Source organism: Aquarana catesbeiana, linkage group LG06 (assembly GCF_042186555.1).
Source record: "Aquarana catesbeiana isolate 2022-GZ linkage group LG06, ASM4218655v1, whole genome shotgun sequence".
In the NCBI taxonomy this organism is placed as follows: domain Eukaryota; kingdom Metazoa; phylum Chordata; class Amphibia; order Anura; family Ranidae; genus Aquarana; species Aquarana catesbeiana.
The window spans coordinates 305317288-305336035 of record NC_133329.1 but is presented as its reverse complement, the minus strand read 5'-3'; the positions used below and the strand labels follow the sequence as shown (position 1 = coordinate 305336035).

General features: G+C 39.9%; 1 protein-coding gene across 1 annotated transcript in view; it reads left to right on the top strand.

The window, feature by feature from the left end:
* The window catches only part of BARD1 (BRCA1 associated RING domain 1), a 191738-nt gene that overhangs the window by 91837 nt on the left and 81153 nt on the right, over positions 1 to 18748 (top strand). Inside the window, exons 4-6 of the mRNA XM_073633578.1 lie at positions 2319 to 3349; positions 10711 to 10791; positions 15079 to 15251. Of these exons, the coding sequence (XP_073489679.1) occupies positions 2319 to 3349; positions 10711 to 10791; positions 15079 to 15251 (1285 nt within the window). The remainder of the gene's footprint in view (positions 1 to 2318; positions 3350 to 10710; positions 10792 to 15078; positions 15252 to 18748) is intronic.

Below are 18748 nucleotides of genomic sequence, written 5' to 3'. Positions count from 1 at the left end.
ATTCTGTCGGTGTAGCATCATCTTTCACATTATACAAAAAAATTGGGCTAACTTTACTGTTTCGTTTTTTTAAATTAATTGAAGTGTATTTTTTTTAATATATGATAGATAGAGATATATCTCTATATATAATGTTTTATATAGCAAAAACTATAAAAAAATACTGATTTCAACTTTGTAAGAAATAAGAGACCGAAAAAGGTTTGGTCTTTTTAAGTGGTTAAACTTCCCTCATCTACACACTGAAGTTTATCCCTTTGATCTAAGAACAAAAAGTTACAATATTTATAGTTATCTACAACTTGGCAGACTGCCCGTCTCTATTTCCTCACGTGGTATACTGCTTGACCTGCCCATGTGGCCTATTCTATGTAGCGGTTTGGCGAACATAGACGCTTTATAGAGAAAGGCCATGACAAACACAGTGTCCCTCTTCATTTTCTGAAGGAACATCAAAAATCCACCACAGGCCTCAAAGTCTGGGTTATAGAGGCCATCCCCAGAGGTCTTCCTGCTGCAAACGTTTATGTCAGCAGGAAACCTACTGGATATATTCTTTGAACACCCTCTCGCCGGGGGGACTCAGTGAGGAAATAGAGACACACTCCTTATTGTAGATTTTATTCCTACTGTTGTTTTGCTGTTGCCCCATAGTGAAATTATTTTTTACCAAAAAATTTCACGTTTCCATGTGTTGAACTGTTTTAACACTTTTTTTTCTCTGCTCTTCCATGCATTTTCAATGCATTTTTAATACTTTTCTCATATTTCTCTTTTTATATATATATATATATATATATATATATATACACACAGATATATTTTTTATTGTCATACTTTATAACAAAGTGCATTTTCATACAATCAATTGACTTTTAAATCTTATCCCCATTTGCATTAATGTAGGTCCGCTGGCTGTTATGGTTCCACAGCCGTGGACCCCCCGCCCACTTCCTTTCAGTCCTATGTCCTGTAATTTTATTTAAACTGCTCTCCTCCTGAGAGCTGACAGGCCAGTAGAAGGAGCTGTGAGCCCCGAGCGCATAGCCTGTACATTTCACTATCCATGGTTGGATGCTGTCCGTGCACCGCTAACGTCACATCCGCTTTCGCCTTCCGGGGTGGTTAGCGCGGAGCTTCCACACACTGGACACCGCTGATCTGCTTCAGCATCCAGGAGTACTACTTCCCCTGAGCTCATAGACGGCAACCGAAGCCTGCACCCCAGCACCAGCATATCACAGGACATCTTTAGGTTTCATGGACACCGCCACCCCATTCTGAAGCTACGAACCAGTAAGTGTATATACTGCACTATATTACCATTACCTGTCAGTATATATAGAGTTGGCGCCTCCCAATCCCCCTCCTTTTCATTTGCTAACTGTCTTTGGGTGATAACTATTTTCAAAGGATGAAAAAGGTAATTATTCCATTGGTGACAAATTGGACCATACTTGTAAGAGCTTTATGCAATTCTCTTGAAGTGTTTGTGTGTGCATGCGTCTTTGAACTCGAAGAATGTGTGTCTTTTTTTAAATTTATTTTTTATTTTACCAAACTTTGAAACTGTGGGTATTTAAAGGAAAATTGCTGAGAGAAAAATGAAAGCTGCGATTTCTGGCATCTTTCTTAAAGTTCTAGTTCTCTGTCTCTGACTCAGTTTTTTCTGAATGACTGACAGTCAGAACACTTGACTATGACTGTGCCTTAAAAAATATTGAAGCAGTTGGATCAACTAAATAGGCAGAGAGCAAATTCAAAGAGTGGACAGCAATGGAAGCCTACTTTTAGTTCAGTACAGTTGTCCTTAAACACATTAAGGGGAATTATTAAAAAGTGCCTGAGTCGAGCTCTATCTTAACTGGTGTTGTTACCCATATCAATCAATTGGCTTCTGTTCATTTTTTCCACACAGCTTAGGTAATGAAAATAGAAAAGCCGATTGGCTGTACTCCTCTTTAGACATTGTTTCAGACAATTTTTATTAATTCCCTCCATTTAGTTTAGTCCTGACAATGAGGTTGATCGGTACATAAAAAAATATGCATTGTGAGCCCGGATTTTTCTTTTCTTTTAAAAGCTCTGTTACTATTACATGTTTTGGCTTATTATTTATTTTTAATGCTCTTAGCCACTCCACTGCAGAATAGCCAATTCACAGCTGTCCCTTCCTAGCATGTAAAATATATTCCCATAAGTACCCTCTCTAACACCATTTAAAAAGTATACCATTTCAAAACAATTGCTTCTATTAGAAACTAATGGTGCTTACATAAACTGCTGAAAATGACTTATAATTTCCACTTCTCTTGCAGAAAACAAAATGGATTTATGTCAAGATGCATCACTCAAATCAAGCACCACTGAAGGAGAATGCAATAAAAAACAGATAAAGATGTGGTTTAGCCCTCGTAGAGGGAAGGCAAGGTATGTCTTAGAAAGAGGAGTCAATCAACAGATTCCTTCAGAACTTGAACAGATTCCAGTATTCGAAACATACGAGTTTGTGTCATCTTCACCTACTGTGGAGCCCATGAAAAAGAAAAAGAATTCAAAACAAAGAAAATCCAAAAAGAAGAAACTAGAAGATATCAACCAAGAATGGGGAGTCGGAGCACAAACTCAGAACAGTGATGATGGCAAGAAAAGTATTGTTTCAAACAATATTAGATCTGTCTCATTTTGCAATTCTCCTGTAGTTTTAACATCTCCCAGTGAACAGGAAAATGACCAAAAATGTGATTCACCAATGAGAAATAGTCAGACTGGAAATGAGAATGGTTTTAAAGAACATGCAGAAACTGAATTTAAAAATACTGAAAACCCGCCTGAGGTCACTCTGTTTGAGCCCCAATGTTCTGTGCCAGTTTCTAACAATATTGTATTTAAGTCTCTATCGAAGCAAAGCTGTGACGCTAAAGATGGTGAGGTAGATGAAAGCAATCAACATGAGGATAAGAATGGAGTTGACGATTTTGAAGGCAAAGCCAGTAATAAAAAAGCTTTACGAAGTGCAAGGCAAAAAAATGTAACTTCAAAAAGAGAAACTAAGGTCTTAAAACGTAAAGAACGCACATCTCCTTCTCCAGTTTCCAGTATCTCAAAACGTTCAAGAAAAGAGCCTCAGAAGCCAGGAGGCGGTTGTAAGACTGAGAAGATAGAAATAAGTGATCCAAACCCGGAACAACCAAAATTGCTTTCCAAGCCTTCCACACCCTCTTCTAAAAACAAAGATGGAAGAAGAACAAGCCAAACTAGCACCAGTATCCAGATGTCTCCAAGTAACCTTTCCGTTTCTAAGAAAAACATCAGGGGAGAGACATTGCTTCATGTTGCCTCCATAAAGGTAATAATTGGACAGCGGTATTGTATGCAACATATAAAATGACATTTAAAAAAAAAATTTTCTCAGCATTTTATATTTTTTCGCTTATTATTGTTTTCTATCTTATATCATTGCCAGCTATATACAACAAAAGGTCTTTGCTTGAAAGTCTGTCTTTAAATCAACCATATTTAAGCTAGCTTCTGTCAAAAACACTTATCTAGCAACTAGTTTGGAGTACTTTAAGCGGAACAAAATTTCTGCTGTTACTCACTGTGAGCAGGAGGGCTTTTTATTGCAGAAGAGACATCGAATGTCTCTTCTGCAATAAAATACACCTACTTGCCTGCTCATGTAAACAGCTTGCCATGCTCTCATGTAAACTGAGCTGTTCATGTGAAGCACAGCTGCTGGCGCCAGCCTGATCCATGTGTGCCAGTATGACTGACTCCTGTGCATACACAGGAGTGACGTCATCCGATGACAGAAAATGAAGACACCCGAAGACCGGCATACAGAAGAAGATGGCCAGGGATCATTATAAAAAAGGCACATCACATAAAGCCCCCCTTAGTTCCGCTTCAAGTAAACCTTGCCACATATATACGTCCAAGCTCCTTTCAAGTATGTCAATTGACATTGATAATAAACCTTAACCTCTACTCCATCGTTAAAAAAAAAAAAGCAATGCTTTTGAAATTCTACAAATAAAAAAAAAAAAAAACAGCTATTATTACGATACTAGCCTCTACTTTAAAGCAGTAGTGAACTGCTGGCTTTTTAAATTTTTTTTTAAACCTGCAAGGCACTGGAGTTGATTTGCTAAAGGCAAATGGAGTGTGCACTTTGAAAAGTGTGGTTGCACTCAAAAAGTTGCTCCAGAGCTTAGTAAATGAGCAAAAGCTCTGCTAACTTCTATCATCCAATCATGTGTAAGCAAAAATGTTGTTTTTTAAATTTCCCTTGCACATGATTGCGTATTCTTTGCAAAGTGAAGCTTCACCTCATTTACTAAGCTCTGGAGCAACTGCTTTTGCAGAGTGCAACTGTACTTCGCAAAGTGCACTGTTTATTGGCCTTTCGTAAATCAACCCCAATGTCATAATGTGCTAGTATGCATACTAGCACATTATGTGAAACTTACCTTTAAAACGAAGCCCTCCAGCGACACGCTGTCACCACTGAAGGCACTTCAATCTTCACCCGGTCTTCTATTCGGGTTTGAGGACTCCGGCTGTGTGAGTGATTACGATGCACAGGCGCCAATGTTTACGGCACAGGACTCTAAAGCAACGTTCCTTCAAAGCGCATGCACTGGAGACGTCACTGGCAGCATCTTAAGTAAATATCTCCTAAACGGTGCATGTTTAGGAGATATTTACAGTACCTGTAAATAAGCCTTATAGGCTTACCTATACGTAAAAATCATGTACGGGAGCTTACTCACACTTTAAGGTTTCAACGCTAGGTGCTTTATAGCGGACAACAGGCCCTCTGCTGTCGGGAACTATGCAGGCTGAATACAAAGTTTTAAAGCGGAGTTACAGTCCCCCAAACTTTTTTTTTTTTAAAGACCGCTCTGTAACTGTCTCAATGTGTAAATGAACATTTCTAACATGTCATATTTTTTGCGCTTTTACTTTAAAAATAGTTAGTTACTTACTGATCTCAGAAGCAGGCAGGTTCCATTTTAGTTGTGGGCATCTGAAGCCCTCTCGTGTTAATTTCCTGGATTTCTGTGCAGCTGTCTACTCATCATGCACCACCAACACCAAATCTTGCATATGCTCATTAGTGCCTCTATATAATAATAATAATAATATATATATATATATATATACTTGATATAGTGATAATGTGTAACCCGCTCTGAGGCCGTATAACATTGAGCAGACTTGTAATGTAACTGTGTGCAGGGAGAGAGAGGAGCTGTCAGAATTCATCGGTGATGTCGGGGGTGGGCGGGACCGAGCTGCTATCGAACACCAGTCGATAGAATGGGGAAAGGTGGGACGCTATGTGTTTGCAGCTCCGCCCCCTTTCTTAAGAAGCCCAATAATTGACTGGTGTTTGATAGCTGCTCGGCCCCGCCCCCCCCCGACATCACCGATGAATTCTGACAGCTACTCTCTCTCCCTGCATACACGAGATTACAGCAGTAGGCGATTTGCAAGGAGTCTTGGGATACAGGACGCCACTATCCCAGGAACACTTGCGAATTGCCTAGTGATGCAATGGTCTAGGCGATCGCAAGGAGGAAGTAATGTATAAATAGAAAAAACAGGTATTTAACAGCAAAAAAAAAATGGCCATTGTGAAAACTATGAGCTAAGGGCATGCAACACAGCCAAAGAGAAAAAAATGGGTGGAACTCCGCTTTAACTTAAAGTAACTGTATCCATTTGGTATTCTATTGAAGGCAACACTGAAAAATCAGCGTAAATAGCAGCCCTTGTTAAAAAAATAAAAGATAATAATTTTTGCTGGCATTTGTGAAAGGTAACACTTGAAGTGTTCCGATCATTCTGATGCATAAAGTTTTATTTTAGAGCAGCCACAAGTATATGGTTACTTGCGTGTACGAGTAAATAAAATGTAGGCATTTTGACTTAAGTTCTGAAGTGAGTGAAATTGCAACTCAATATCGCTAGCGCACTGATAAACATACATTATAAAATTTTGCATATTTTAGGCATCTTCATTCTCTGTTTAGCTCCCACACATCACCAGTCAAGCACCAGGCACTGGAAGATGGAATAGCTGCCTGGTGTTTGACAGGCTGAGCAGTTAAATATAAAGTATATATAAACCCAATCACTAACCTCTCATTTAAGCTTTAAACCTGTTAATGTAACTGCAGTTATGTATTTGGTTTTGAGTTGCTCAGCGAGGGTGCTAATTTCACTATTCTGATCGATAACCAGAAGAGGAAAAAATCTATAGATTTATTTGTTAACTATCATTATGAATATGAAACAGCAGGCAAGCCAAAATGTGAAGGTAATCTCTTGAAGTAGTTTCAGGTAAACCATAAAATACCTCTCTTAATGTGCATACGTTTTCCTGTAACCCCAAAGCGTGTTGCTATATTTTGCATACGCATCCCTTTCAAGCAATCCTAATACCCCATAGATGAACATCTTTTGGAAAGCATTATTCACTATGGGTTAAAACAAAATCTCCACTGAAGTTTTTATTGCCGCGCTTTAAAGCTGCAGTTATTCCCAGCTGTCAGAGCTAAAATTCTTTTATGTGCAGCAATCGTTACCACGTTTTATGACCGTTCTTGGATGCTTATTAGTTCCATTTTTGGCGTCTGATTTGAGTTAATTTAATCTTTTGGAAGGCAATAGGAGCTGTGCTTGATTATCGTGCATTTTCCAGGAAATGCTCCATTGGTAAGAAAATTGGTTTGGAACTCGTGAGTCTCCAGGAGAATACTAAAAAAAAAAAAAATTTAAGCTGCCGCAATTAAGCTATCTGCAAGTATTGTGTGACTGACAATAACTGCAAGAAAGATGAATGAAAGTTGATAGCCTGGCCCACAAGAATGTGTTTTTTTTTTTTTCAGACTACGATTTCCCTTCTGATTTCCAGAATCTGACATTTTCTTCATAATCATCTTGTCATCACTGTTGAAAGAGAGGGGAAAAAACAAGGCAATTTCAATAAAAATAACCAAATATCACATTTATAGTTTGAATTGGGAGCAATTGGCAAAAAATAAGTGTTGCCATAATGCATAGGCCGGTTTTTGGGGACATTCAGCTTCTTCAATAGTGTCATTGTCATCCTTGTGTTTCCATACAAAAGTTTTCCAAGTCACCTTTTGTACACTAATGGTATGAGGCCTACACACAGCACAGAGTAGATATCTACTATCTATATCTAGATATCTACATATGTGACTGCTAAACCTACTGCTGTAAATGACCTCTGACTCAGTCTTTTCCATGCCATTAATTTCTCATAAACCGGTACTCTTCACATTTTGTTTGTAAGCAGCTGTGCTTTCTGTCAGCCCGATACCTATTCCTGACTTCATAGTGTACCCATTGATCATTTTCCACACAGACCCCCGACTCTCCGTTCTCCTAATTAGCAATCTACTTACGACAGGTATATTGGTGGTTGGGTGGGGGGGCGGGAGCAGGGAGAAGTGCACTCTAAGACCCGGGGCGGGGAGGTTTTAACCCCCACTAGCGGCTAAAAAAAGGGTTAAATCCACCTGCAAAACGCAGCTGCAGTGGCGTTTTGCCGGTGGTATGGCGGCGCTGCCACATTGTTTTAAATGGGCAGGAGCACCGCTCCTCCACCACTGCGAAGAAGCTGCTGGCAGAACTTTTTGTGATGCCCTGCCAGCGCAGCGCACCAGTGTGAAAGCACTCGGGCTTTCACACTGGGTTTGCAGCTGAGGCTTTTTTCAAGCGCTATGCAGGTGCTATTTTTAGCGTTGTAGTGCCTGAAAAACGCCTCCAGTGTGAAAGGGATCTTAAGCAAGCCCTTTTTAATTCATCCTTGTTATGTACTGTTGTGTTGCTCAGATTCCCTTTTTTGGTCCTAGCTGGCAAAGACCAATTATTATTATTATTATTATTATTATTATTATTATACAGAATTTATATAGCGCAAACAGTTTACACAGCACTTTACAAACTAAAGGGAGGCCACACAGATACAATACAAATCAATACAAGAGGTTGGGGGGCCCCGATTTATGAGAGCTTACAATATAAATGGCTATTGATAGATCTAATCGAGATTGTACAGCCGAATTGTAACATTTATGGTCCGCTTTAGGTAACCACCTACAGAGATTATGCTCAGGTAAGCATTTGGGGGGCTGAGGAAGGAACGGACAATAGGTTTTTTACCTTAATGCAGCGAATACATGAAGGTAAAAAACCCTTCAGCCTTTATAACCACTCCACAAGGAAATTTGTCATGCTTGCTCAATACTTAGTGCATGGATAGTATCAAAGTTATATGATATGCATATGCTATATGTTCTTTGTCAGTGGCTCAAATGGTATTTAAGTCTTTAAAGCAATGGGGTTTATTTACTAAAGCTCAATTAGTCACAAATCTGCAGAGAAACCAATCAGCTTCCAGGTTGTATTGCTAAAGCTTAATTAAACAAGCTGAGGTTAGAAGCTGATTGGTTTCTCTGCAGAATTGTCACACATTTTGCCCTCTCTAGCTTTGGTAAATAAACCCCAATATGTCAGCTAGTCAATTAGGGTTTTTTAGAAGCAGTGGTTGCAGTCTACAGATAACCTCATACATTTATCTCATTCAGACATGTTAGTCCTTAACAATTAACTAGGTAGGGTAAATTATATATTCTTGCAGGTAGATGAATGATATTAACAACAACAATACCTGTAAGGACATACAATTATCAAATCCTAGTGGAGAAGATAATTGTACATCTTGTTGAGGCGTAGGGAGGGTAAAAAAGGAAGAGGTAGGGTGCTGGAATTGAAAGGGAGGGGGAGAAGATACCAATCAAAGGTGGCATACATTAGTACAGTAACAATAGGCCAACAAAGGGTAAACAACCAGAACGATAGAGGACATAAGATTTACATTCGTTCTCAACCTTTAAATGTGCAGTTTAGGCAGGATACCCAAACCGACTAGAGAGAAATTAATTTCTGGTAGATTAAAATAATTGAAGTCATTATTTTTTCCATTTTCACATTAATGGTTGATGTCCATAAAGGCCCGTACACACAGTTAGAATATTGTACAAAGAATACCACTTTTGAAGTGATCGTATGACAATTTGATCGTTAGTACACAGCTTTCATCCGAAACTATCCCAAGGGACAAACCCAAAACTTTTTCTCGTATGATACCAGATCGTACGATTTTCTTTTAATCAGTACAGTTTTCATTCGAAAATACAATACAAATACATTACATCACTTCAGAATTTTTATTCTGTTGTATGGGAATTTTTGTACTTTAGTATCCTATTCCTTTTGAATATAGAGACTAGCATGCAAAAAACCCCCAAAAAACGGATGATCATTCATCCAATAATCTCATTGTGTACTAGGCTTGAGTGTATCTGTTATGCTAGGTTGTGTATTAGAGTTCCACAGCCTAGCGATATTAAGTTTTGAGACTAAGGGTGGGTGGATGGTATAATCTCCAGTTTTAAGGGGCAGTTTGTCAATGCCTAAATGTTAAAGTGCTAGGGCGGGGTCAGGGGATATATGGCCTGTGTAAGTAAGGAGATTAGTGAAAAGACCCAATTCCAATCATTTCATTCTTATTTAGCTAGGTAACTTGATGATGTGCAATTACTTCAGCCAGTAAGACTTCAGTTTTCAGAACAGCAAAGAGGTTACTGGCCATACAGGTGCAAATCTCTATTTGAGATAAGGGATAGGAAGGTATCTGCCATCAGATCAGATGCCTGTGTGGTTCCCACCTTCCTTCACGTTGTCATATAGAAGAGAGAAAGATTGGCCAGGTCACAAGTGATTTTCCAGTAACTTTTCTATTTCTTTTAATGTCTACAAGCTTTGCCAACACTGGCAGATGTCATTTATACCTCCTGAGGGGGACCCCAACTGATATCAACCTGATGTTTACCCGGACACTGAATTGAACAGTTGGACTGTGCTATTTATTGTTCACTTTATACAAAAAGCCTGATCAAATGAATGCGTTGTAAAATAAGGAAAAGCACACTAAAGTGTGCAAGAGAATTTTGCCTATTTTTCTTTTTAAACTATGTATTCCAATGCTTATTCTTTTATTCTTCGTGTTTGTGCATAAAACGTATGTATTTGGTGCATGCTCTGTGTATGCTGCTTCTTGGTTCTTCTGATTTCTTTTAACACCTAAAACTCGCAGACTTACTGTTTCTGCTGTAGAATCTGACATAAAGCACAAAACAGAAGACCAAATGTTATTATAGAGCAGAGTCCACCCTGGAGATACCTGCATCAAACATTTCCGAGACCGGCTAGACGAGCCTTAGGACTGAAATCTGCTAGAAAGAAATGTTCTTTTCATTGCACCATATTCATTACATCTGTAAAGTGCCACAGCCTATGACTCTGCAGTTAGATGATATTTGTTCTCTGGCAGTTGTACAGCAACACCACTTTGATTTCTAATCATAATAAAGACTGCGCCTCTTGGTGGTTGCAGTAATATTTTTAATACACTACTAAAGAGCAGCTGTCTTTTGCTAGAAGTAATAATAAGGAAAATGTGGAGCCTGGCTTCCTGACACATTATCACACATATAACGTATAAAGCTATTCTGACGTTTTTTTGCTGCGTTTTAACTGAATATTCATAAGACTTACACCACATACTGTTCTAGAATTCAAAGGATTGCTTTTCATAATCTTACACAGGGGGACCTGAAGGGAGTAGAGGAGCTTCTCAAGAATGGAGCCAACCCCAATGTGAAAGACAATGCTGGCTGGACACCTTTGGTAATTTGTTTTACTTCTTTTTAAAAGCTAAATCAAAGAATAAATGTTTGAGTGACAATTGAAGAGTCATTGTTGGGTGCATTTGGTGCAGACCTGTTAATTGTGTGACTTTTATAACACTTGCACAGACCAACTGCAGGGTAGTTTTTGCATGTTACTAAAACAGGCAATTGTGTCCTCATTCATAAACAGGTTTATTTAGACTGTTTTTTGGGGATTTTAAGGTAACTCGTCATACACTTTTTTGGATTACTGCCCAATAATATATTTCAGCTGTGCACATATTTGTTGTTGGAATGTGTCTGCTGGGAACGTTAATGTTGGCAAGCAATGTGTGCTAGGGACCTGTCAGAGCTGTAGTGCAAAAATCTGGAAGGCACTGGTTCTGAGAAGAGGTGCATATACTTCCAACTGCATCCATTAAGGCTACATTCACATTTTAAATTCTGAATTCTCCAGCAGCGAAGTTTAATGTGACAGTTCTATTTAAAGTCAATTTAACACTAAAAAAAAAATAAAAAAATAAAAGTTCCTGTTCCTTTTTAAGGCATAATATTTAGCATAGTGTTTATGTAGTGTTATATGTCCCATTCTGTGTTGTACAATACCTGATTGATCCTGCCTTTTCCTCTCTTCCCCTGTTTAAACTGACCATGTTTTTATCATGGGGGCTGATCCATGATAGCGTGGTCAGTTTACATTCCTCTGTCATCCTGCTCTCTCCTCAGCGCCTCTGCATCTCCTCCTCTCCCGGTCCCTTCTATGGTTTGTGTGTGAGCCAATCTGCTTCCCTCTCCTCCTGCCTTCATTGAGTAATATTATTCCCTGGTAGTTGCTCCAGCGCTTGTAACGTAAAGAAACATGTATTATAATGCTAAATACCTTCTTTGCAGAGCCCTGCTGTGCAGACACGTGGCCATCTTGCATTAATCAGAGGGAATTCTCAGCCCCTCCCACTGTACTAACATCGGGAAGGGAAGCAGAAGGAGGTCACATGATAATACAGAAGTAGAATATTGTAAATGCATCGCTCTCATACATGCCATTTGATCAGTAAACACATCAAGTAAAAAAAGGTGTATTTCTAGCTTCTATCATTTTAAAATGTATGGCTAGTTTTTTTTTTTTTTCATTCCCTGGAGTTTTATCAGACAGATCTGCTGACTGGAGGACCTGGTCGTCATTCTTTCTGCTGCTATTACTCTCACGTTCTGGCTGAAGCAGCATACAGTTGTCAGTCTCTGCCCTTAGGACGTGGAGACGAAAAACTTTAAATCTTAAGTAGAAATAATAAGAATTGTATTACTTATATATGAGCTATATGTTAAGAATTATTTTCCTAGCTGTCTAAGCAATAGAAACGTTACAAGCTCAACAAATTTTCTGGAATTACCTTACAAAACATAAAAAAGAAAGGTATTATAGAAGGCATTTTCCTAATGTGGAGTTTGGCAAGGTTTGTTTCCCACCTGATTATTAGGTAATAGGACTATGGTTGGGAGACCTATTTACATTGCTGGCACAGCTGTATAAGGCCAGGTTCTTCATAGGACCTACTAGGGAGAGCAAAGCACTTGTCCACTAATGACTTCAAGGTGATGTACAAAGGAATCCATTTAAAGGAAACCTCTACAGATGGCAAATGCGTACATGCTATTAGTGAACTCTCATTCTTAGAGTGCTGATGGCCTTTTATAGTGATCATTATGCTACAATAGTCTGGGGTCAGTCAGTCAAAAAAAAAAAGCATGTAAAGCAGAGGTTCTGAGTGTTGTATGCTTGTTATGGGCCTGTGACTCGGAAAGTATAGACAAACAAGCAACTAGCATTTTCAAGAAGAAAGCCGCAATGGAGGAGGAGCCATGTAATACAACTTGGCTATATATGTAGGTCTGATGATTAGGTTCAGTGCTTAAATTATAGCTGTAGGTGAGGGAAGAGATAGCACTAATTAGCATTGGAGCCAATGATGTGTCTTCTGCATCTGTGATTGGTTCACCCACTTCAGGTGACTTTTTTTTCTTTTTTTTTTTTTTTTTCCCTAAGTTTGGTTTGGGCTAATGATGGTACAATGCTTATAGTTATGTTTGGATAGGATTATGGCTTTGGCTGCTAATGCTGACCATACAAAGAACAATGAAGATCAGTCGTAGCTTTTGAGGGTTTCCCAAAACAATCAGTTTTGTCAAATTGGTTTGGAATTTCTGGAAGGATCTATAGCTGTTTTTTTTTTAAATAAAACAGTTGTTGCCCAATGGGTGCAATATATACTTAAACTTCTTTCTTTAAAGTGATTGTAAAACTTTAAATTTTTTCATTAAAATAATAAACATGTTATACTTGCTTTGTACAGCCGCAATCCTCTTCTTAAGGGGTCCACTGCTGAGCTCCTGTCTCCTCCTCCCCACCACGTGCCCCCACAGGAACTAATTTCCTCTGGTGACACACGTGCATACTTGATCCCAAGCCACCAAGCTATTTGTGTCTGTTAAGACAACACAGCCCATCTCAGCTCCTGCTCTCTGCTTACATGTTTTGACTTGACAGCAGGTGCTAATGGCTCCCTCTGCTCTCAGTCAAGCCTGTGAGACAGGGAAGAAGAGCTGCTGCAGGCGTGCACATTACTGGATCAAGATCAGGCTCAGGTGAGTATTTGGGGGGAGGGAACAGGCTGGAGCTACTGTTAAAGGGTCTTTTTTTAACCTTAATGCAGAGAATGCAGTAAGGTAAAACAACGTTTACCTTTACAACCACTTTAAAGCTGAATTCCAAGAATTTAGCTCCTTTGTAAAAAGTGAAGGCACACTAATGCCCTGTACACACGATCGGACATTGATCGGACATTCCGACAACAAAATCCATGGATGGGTTTTACTTCCTCTTTATTTCCCTGCAAAGGTAAAGCATAATGGCTACTATGCATGTCATAGTAGCCCATTATGTGTCACTTACCTGAAACCAAAGCCTGCAATGTCACCGCTGTCCCCACTAGCAGCGAACGTCGATCTTCACCCCTTTTTCTTCCGGGGCTGCGAACTCCGGCTCTGTGACTGGCCGGAGTCGCGTGACGTCACCCGACTCCGGCCTGCACGCGGGAGCTGCCAGTCACGGCATGACCCCTTTAGAAACGTCACAATCTGCCCTTTTTAAAGTGCACATGCGCCATCGAGGTTTAGGAGATATTTCCAGCACCTACAGGTAAGCCTTAATATAGGCTTACCTGTAGGTAAAAGTGGTTGTACATGGTGAACAACCACATTAAGTCCAAAGAGGTGAATGATCTCTCCTGGACTTATCACTAATATTTATATCTGACAGGTTAGGCCTATGATGAAAGGTACACCATTCCTATGATGAAACACGGAGGTGGATCGCTGATGTTTTGGGGATGTGTGAGCTACAAAGGCACAGGGAATTTTGGTAAAAATTGATGGCAAGATGAATGCAGTATGTTATCAAAAATACTGGAGGAACATTTGCATTCATCAGCCTGGAAGCTGCACATAGGACGTACTTGGACATTCCAACATGACAATGATCCAAAACACAAGGCCAAGTCGACTAGTCATTGGCTACAGCAGAATAAAGTGAAGGTTCTGGAGTGGCCATCTCAGTCTCCTGACCTCAATATCATTGAGCTACTCTGGGGAGATTTCAAACGTGCAGTTCATGCAAGACAGCCCAAGAATTTACAGGAACTGGAGGCTTTTTTTTCAAGAGAAATGGGCAGCTTTACCACCTGAAAGGTTAGAGCCTCATCCACAAATACCACAAAAGACTTCAAGCTGTCATTGATGTTAAAGGGAGCAATACACGGTATTAAGAACTGGGGTATGTAAACTTTTTTGATCAGGGTCATTTGGCTAGTTTCTGTTGTCATTATGATTTAAAGAGTAAACACAGTTGATTAATAATAAATGGCTTCAGCCAAACGCTAACCATGAATGAAAGAAAAGTTTTTGTGTAATCGTTCATATATGAACATATGAAAAATGGCCAAGAAATCCAAAAATTCTGTCAGGGTGTGTAAACTTATGAGCACAACTGTATATAAGGGATGAAACAAATCCTGCTCTACAAGAAGACTAAATTTGTTGCTCAATCTTATGTTTACCTTATATAATTTGCAGATTTATAATTTTTGTTTGCTTTACGTTGATGAATAAGGCCCGTTGCGAGAATGAATGATACGGCAAACTTGTTTTAATTTTACATTCATTTTGTTCTTTTCTTCTGACATAACTGCTGTGTTCATGTGTAATATTTTTTTGTTCTTTGTATTGCTAGCATGAAGCTTGTAATCATGGACACTCAGATGTGGTAGAACTGTTGATGCAGTACCAAGCTCTAGTGAATACCACTGGCTACCAGAATGACACTCCTTTACATGATGCTGCAAAAAATGGCCATGTAGCCATTGTTCGACTATTGCTGAGCCACGGAGCTTCCCCAGATGCAGTGTAAGTGCAGATTGGTGTGTGTAAGTGCAAACTAAATTTTTAAATCTACAGCTCACCTGAACTAGTTTGTATTGCGGGGGGGGGGGGGGGGGGGGGTCTTTAAAGCAACTCTGTGTTGCATCACTTGTAAGAATTTTTGTGTAACTAAAGATACCTGCTTATTATGTATCTGAAGTGTACCACTGTGCAATTATATAGGGAGAAATGTTTTTTTGATGTGTCAGAGCCGTGAAAGCATTCTTAATTGTTCTGTACTTTTACTGTACCGTTGAATGAGAAATTGATTTAATCATTAGTTTCTTGCCATAATTGCCTCTTGAAAAGCAAGGCTTGTCTCTGTAGCAAAGTGATGAGGAAAAACGGCATTAAAAATTATACCTCGAAAAAGCAAGAAAAACACTCATTATTTCGGTGACAGACTGTAGGGATTACATTGTTTTTAGAGTGTTATTTTAAAGGGTCAACCTGCCCAAAAGTGATATTTAAGTTACAGGTGAAGTGTTGTTTTCTGAAATGTCCCCTGGCTTCTTGTATCTCTTTGGATGGATATATTAGCACCAAGATTTCACAACACTGCCATCTCTCACCTTAAGCCACATACACAGGGACCAAATATCATCCAAAATCAGCCGGTACAGTGGAAACCGGCCATCATTAGGCCCGTGTGTGCACAGCTCCTTGCCATTCAGAAGCCAATCTCACTACTGGCTTCTGCAGAACAAGCAGGCTGGAAAACCAGCAGCTGATCAGCATCAGATCAGCGCTTGCAGTGAATGGCCTCGAGCGCTGTCCAGGGTTGTCTGGCGGGAACACAAAAGCAGAGCAGAGAGATCACTGTGCTAACATTGGATAAGATTCAAACAAGGAAGACGCCGCTTCAGGTGAGCAATCACTACAGTCCGGATGCACTGGGTGCAAGCCACGACTCCCCACGATGATCAATAGGAAGAAAAGAACGGCTGCACTGTAACATTCCAACGATTTTATACAAAGACAGTGTTTGCACCCAGGAGTGTCCGAACCTCCTGGGTTCGGACACTCTGTCTTTGTTAGCTGTCATTTGCTATTTTTGGAATAAATCATTGGAACAATCCTGTGGTGTGCAGCCGTTCTTTTCTTCCTAACATTGCATAGTTAGTACAGTGAGAGCCTCAGTTTTTTTCCGTTCAGCTCTCTCACGTGTGTGCCAGGAGTCTTAAGCTGGCAATACACTAGCAGAATTTCATTCAAAAATTTTAATTCTAAGAGGGTTTGTTTGATTTCTTAATTGTTAGATTTCTTAATTGTTGGGTGAAATCGACATTTCTTTGTGACTACAGTGACGAGGAAGTTCAAAGGAGCAGGATGCAAAATTTTTCACAAAACTGCAACAGTGTATGTGGTTTTCATTCACAACATGACATTAAAATCAAATGTTAAAGCATACAACATTTTTCATATGAATCTTCGTACAAATTTTTGTACGAATGTTCTTCATAAAATCCACTAGTATGTGTGATGCCGTGTACACACAAGCGGACTTTACGGCAGACTTTGTCCTGCGGACTTTTCGATGGACTTTACGACAGGCTTTCTGAATAAACGGACTTGCCTGCACACGATCAACCAAAGTCTGATGGATTCGTACGTACGACCGGACTAAAACAAGGACGTTCATAGCCAGTAGCCATAGCCATAGCCGTTCATAGCCAGTAGCCATAGCCATAGCCGTTCATAGCCAGTAGCCAATAGCTGCCCTAGCATCGGTTTTTGTCCATTGGACTAGCATACAGACGAGCGGACTTTTCGACCGGACTCGTTTCATTTCTAGGTCTGTCGAACTTTGGGGAAAAAAGTCAGCTGGAGCCCACACACGATCGAATTGTCTGACGGACTCCGGTCCGCCGAACCAAGTATGCCGTAAAGTTTGGTCGTGTGTACGCGGCATCAGGGCCTGAACCTGGGACCTCTGCAATGTCTAGCAGTAACTCTTCTTGCTGAGCCACGTGAGATGCTGGACAGCTCCCAGATTGCTTGATTGCTTAAACAAGACATAAGGCAAGTTTGTCTGTTTCTTTTGAACCTTAAACTCTTTGCTCCTCCCATGAACTTCCTGATTTATGCCATGCCTTTGCACTTCCTGTTTGCCAGATTATTGCACTCTCTCCAGCTAATATCTCGCTCTTGTCACTCCTGCTGCCGTCCATATCTTTGCTACCACTCGTTACCGACCTTTGCCTTGTTCCTCGACTACAGGCTTCTGCTTGATCCCTACCTGCTATATCTGCTACAGGACCGCGGCTTACTCACCTCCTGGTGGGGCGATCCTGAGGACCGCAAGCTGGTACTGATATGCAGCAAAACCCATCTCCATCATTAGGAGCTCTGGACCGGTTAGTACTTAGACCTCGGGAGAGCTCACATCATCTGCTAGGTTGACCTGCTTGTTCACTTATCCAGCTGGTCAGTGGGAGCCTCTCTACTATTGTAGCTACTGGTCTGCAAGCCTAACTGTGACAGTATGGCCAGCTTTACTGCTGCTGCTACAACATAGGCACCATCCTCTTCTTCTTTTTTTTTTTTTTTATGTTCAATAAAAGTTTTATTGTTTTAATACAAGTTTAAACAGAAAAAAAAAGCATGAATAACACCGGAGCCTAACAATAGGCAATCCGGTACACCAAGTACAAATATATATTTATAATAATAAAATTTAGTGCATTCTATTACAGGTACTGAGTTAGCTGGAAATTATGCTTGTTAAGTTAACATTTAAACAGTAGATCACCATTAAATTTGAATGCTATGTCTCTGGATCTGGATGCCCCAATGGGAGCCTGCTGTGTCCAGGGGCCAGAGAAACAATTAGTAAAACACGTTTATTCAGTAGGGTTTCAATGGTAAAATAATTCCAGTTCTCATGAATAATGGAAGAACTCATGGTGAAAAATCAGAATACAAATGATTCCTTGGTGTGGCCAAGAAAGGTAAGCCAGAGTAGGCTGAAAGTGGCAGTAGAAGAAAAAAGAAAAAGCTAAGAGAAAAAAAAAGATTGAGAGTATATAGGGGGGGGGGGGGGGGGGGACAGCGAGCCTAGACCCAGTATCAGCATCACTTTTGGATGTATGAGGATGCTATTATAGGGATGTTTGGACTCTCAGGTTACATTTACCGTTGAGAGCCTATGCTTTAGTTTGTCTGAAGCAGAGTAATGCCTCCAGATGCTCCAAATAAAAGAAAACTTTGCTTGTTTATCTAATACCTTGGCTTGCATTTCTTCCATGAGCATTACATTGTTTATTTCGTTTACCCATTCTACAAGAGATGGGGAAATGGTAGTTTTCCAGTGTCTGGGAATCAACTCTCCCTGCACTAAGGAAAAATCTTAGGAGGTTATGTTTTTGTGATTTAATAGTACCAGGGAGTATAGAGAGAAGAGCAATGGTACGAGAGGGTGTAAGTGGTTTATCGTATATTTCTGAGTATATCTGGAAAATTTGTGTCCAAAAAGGGAGAAG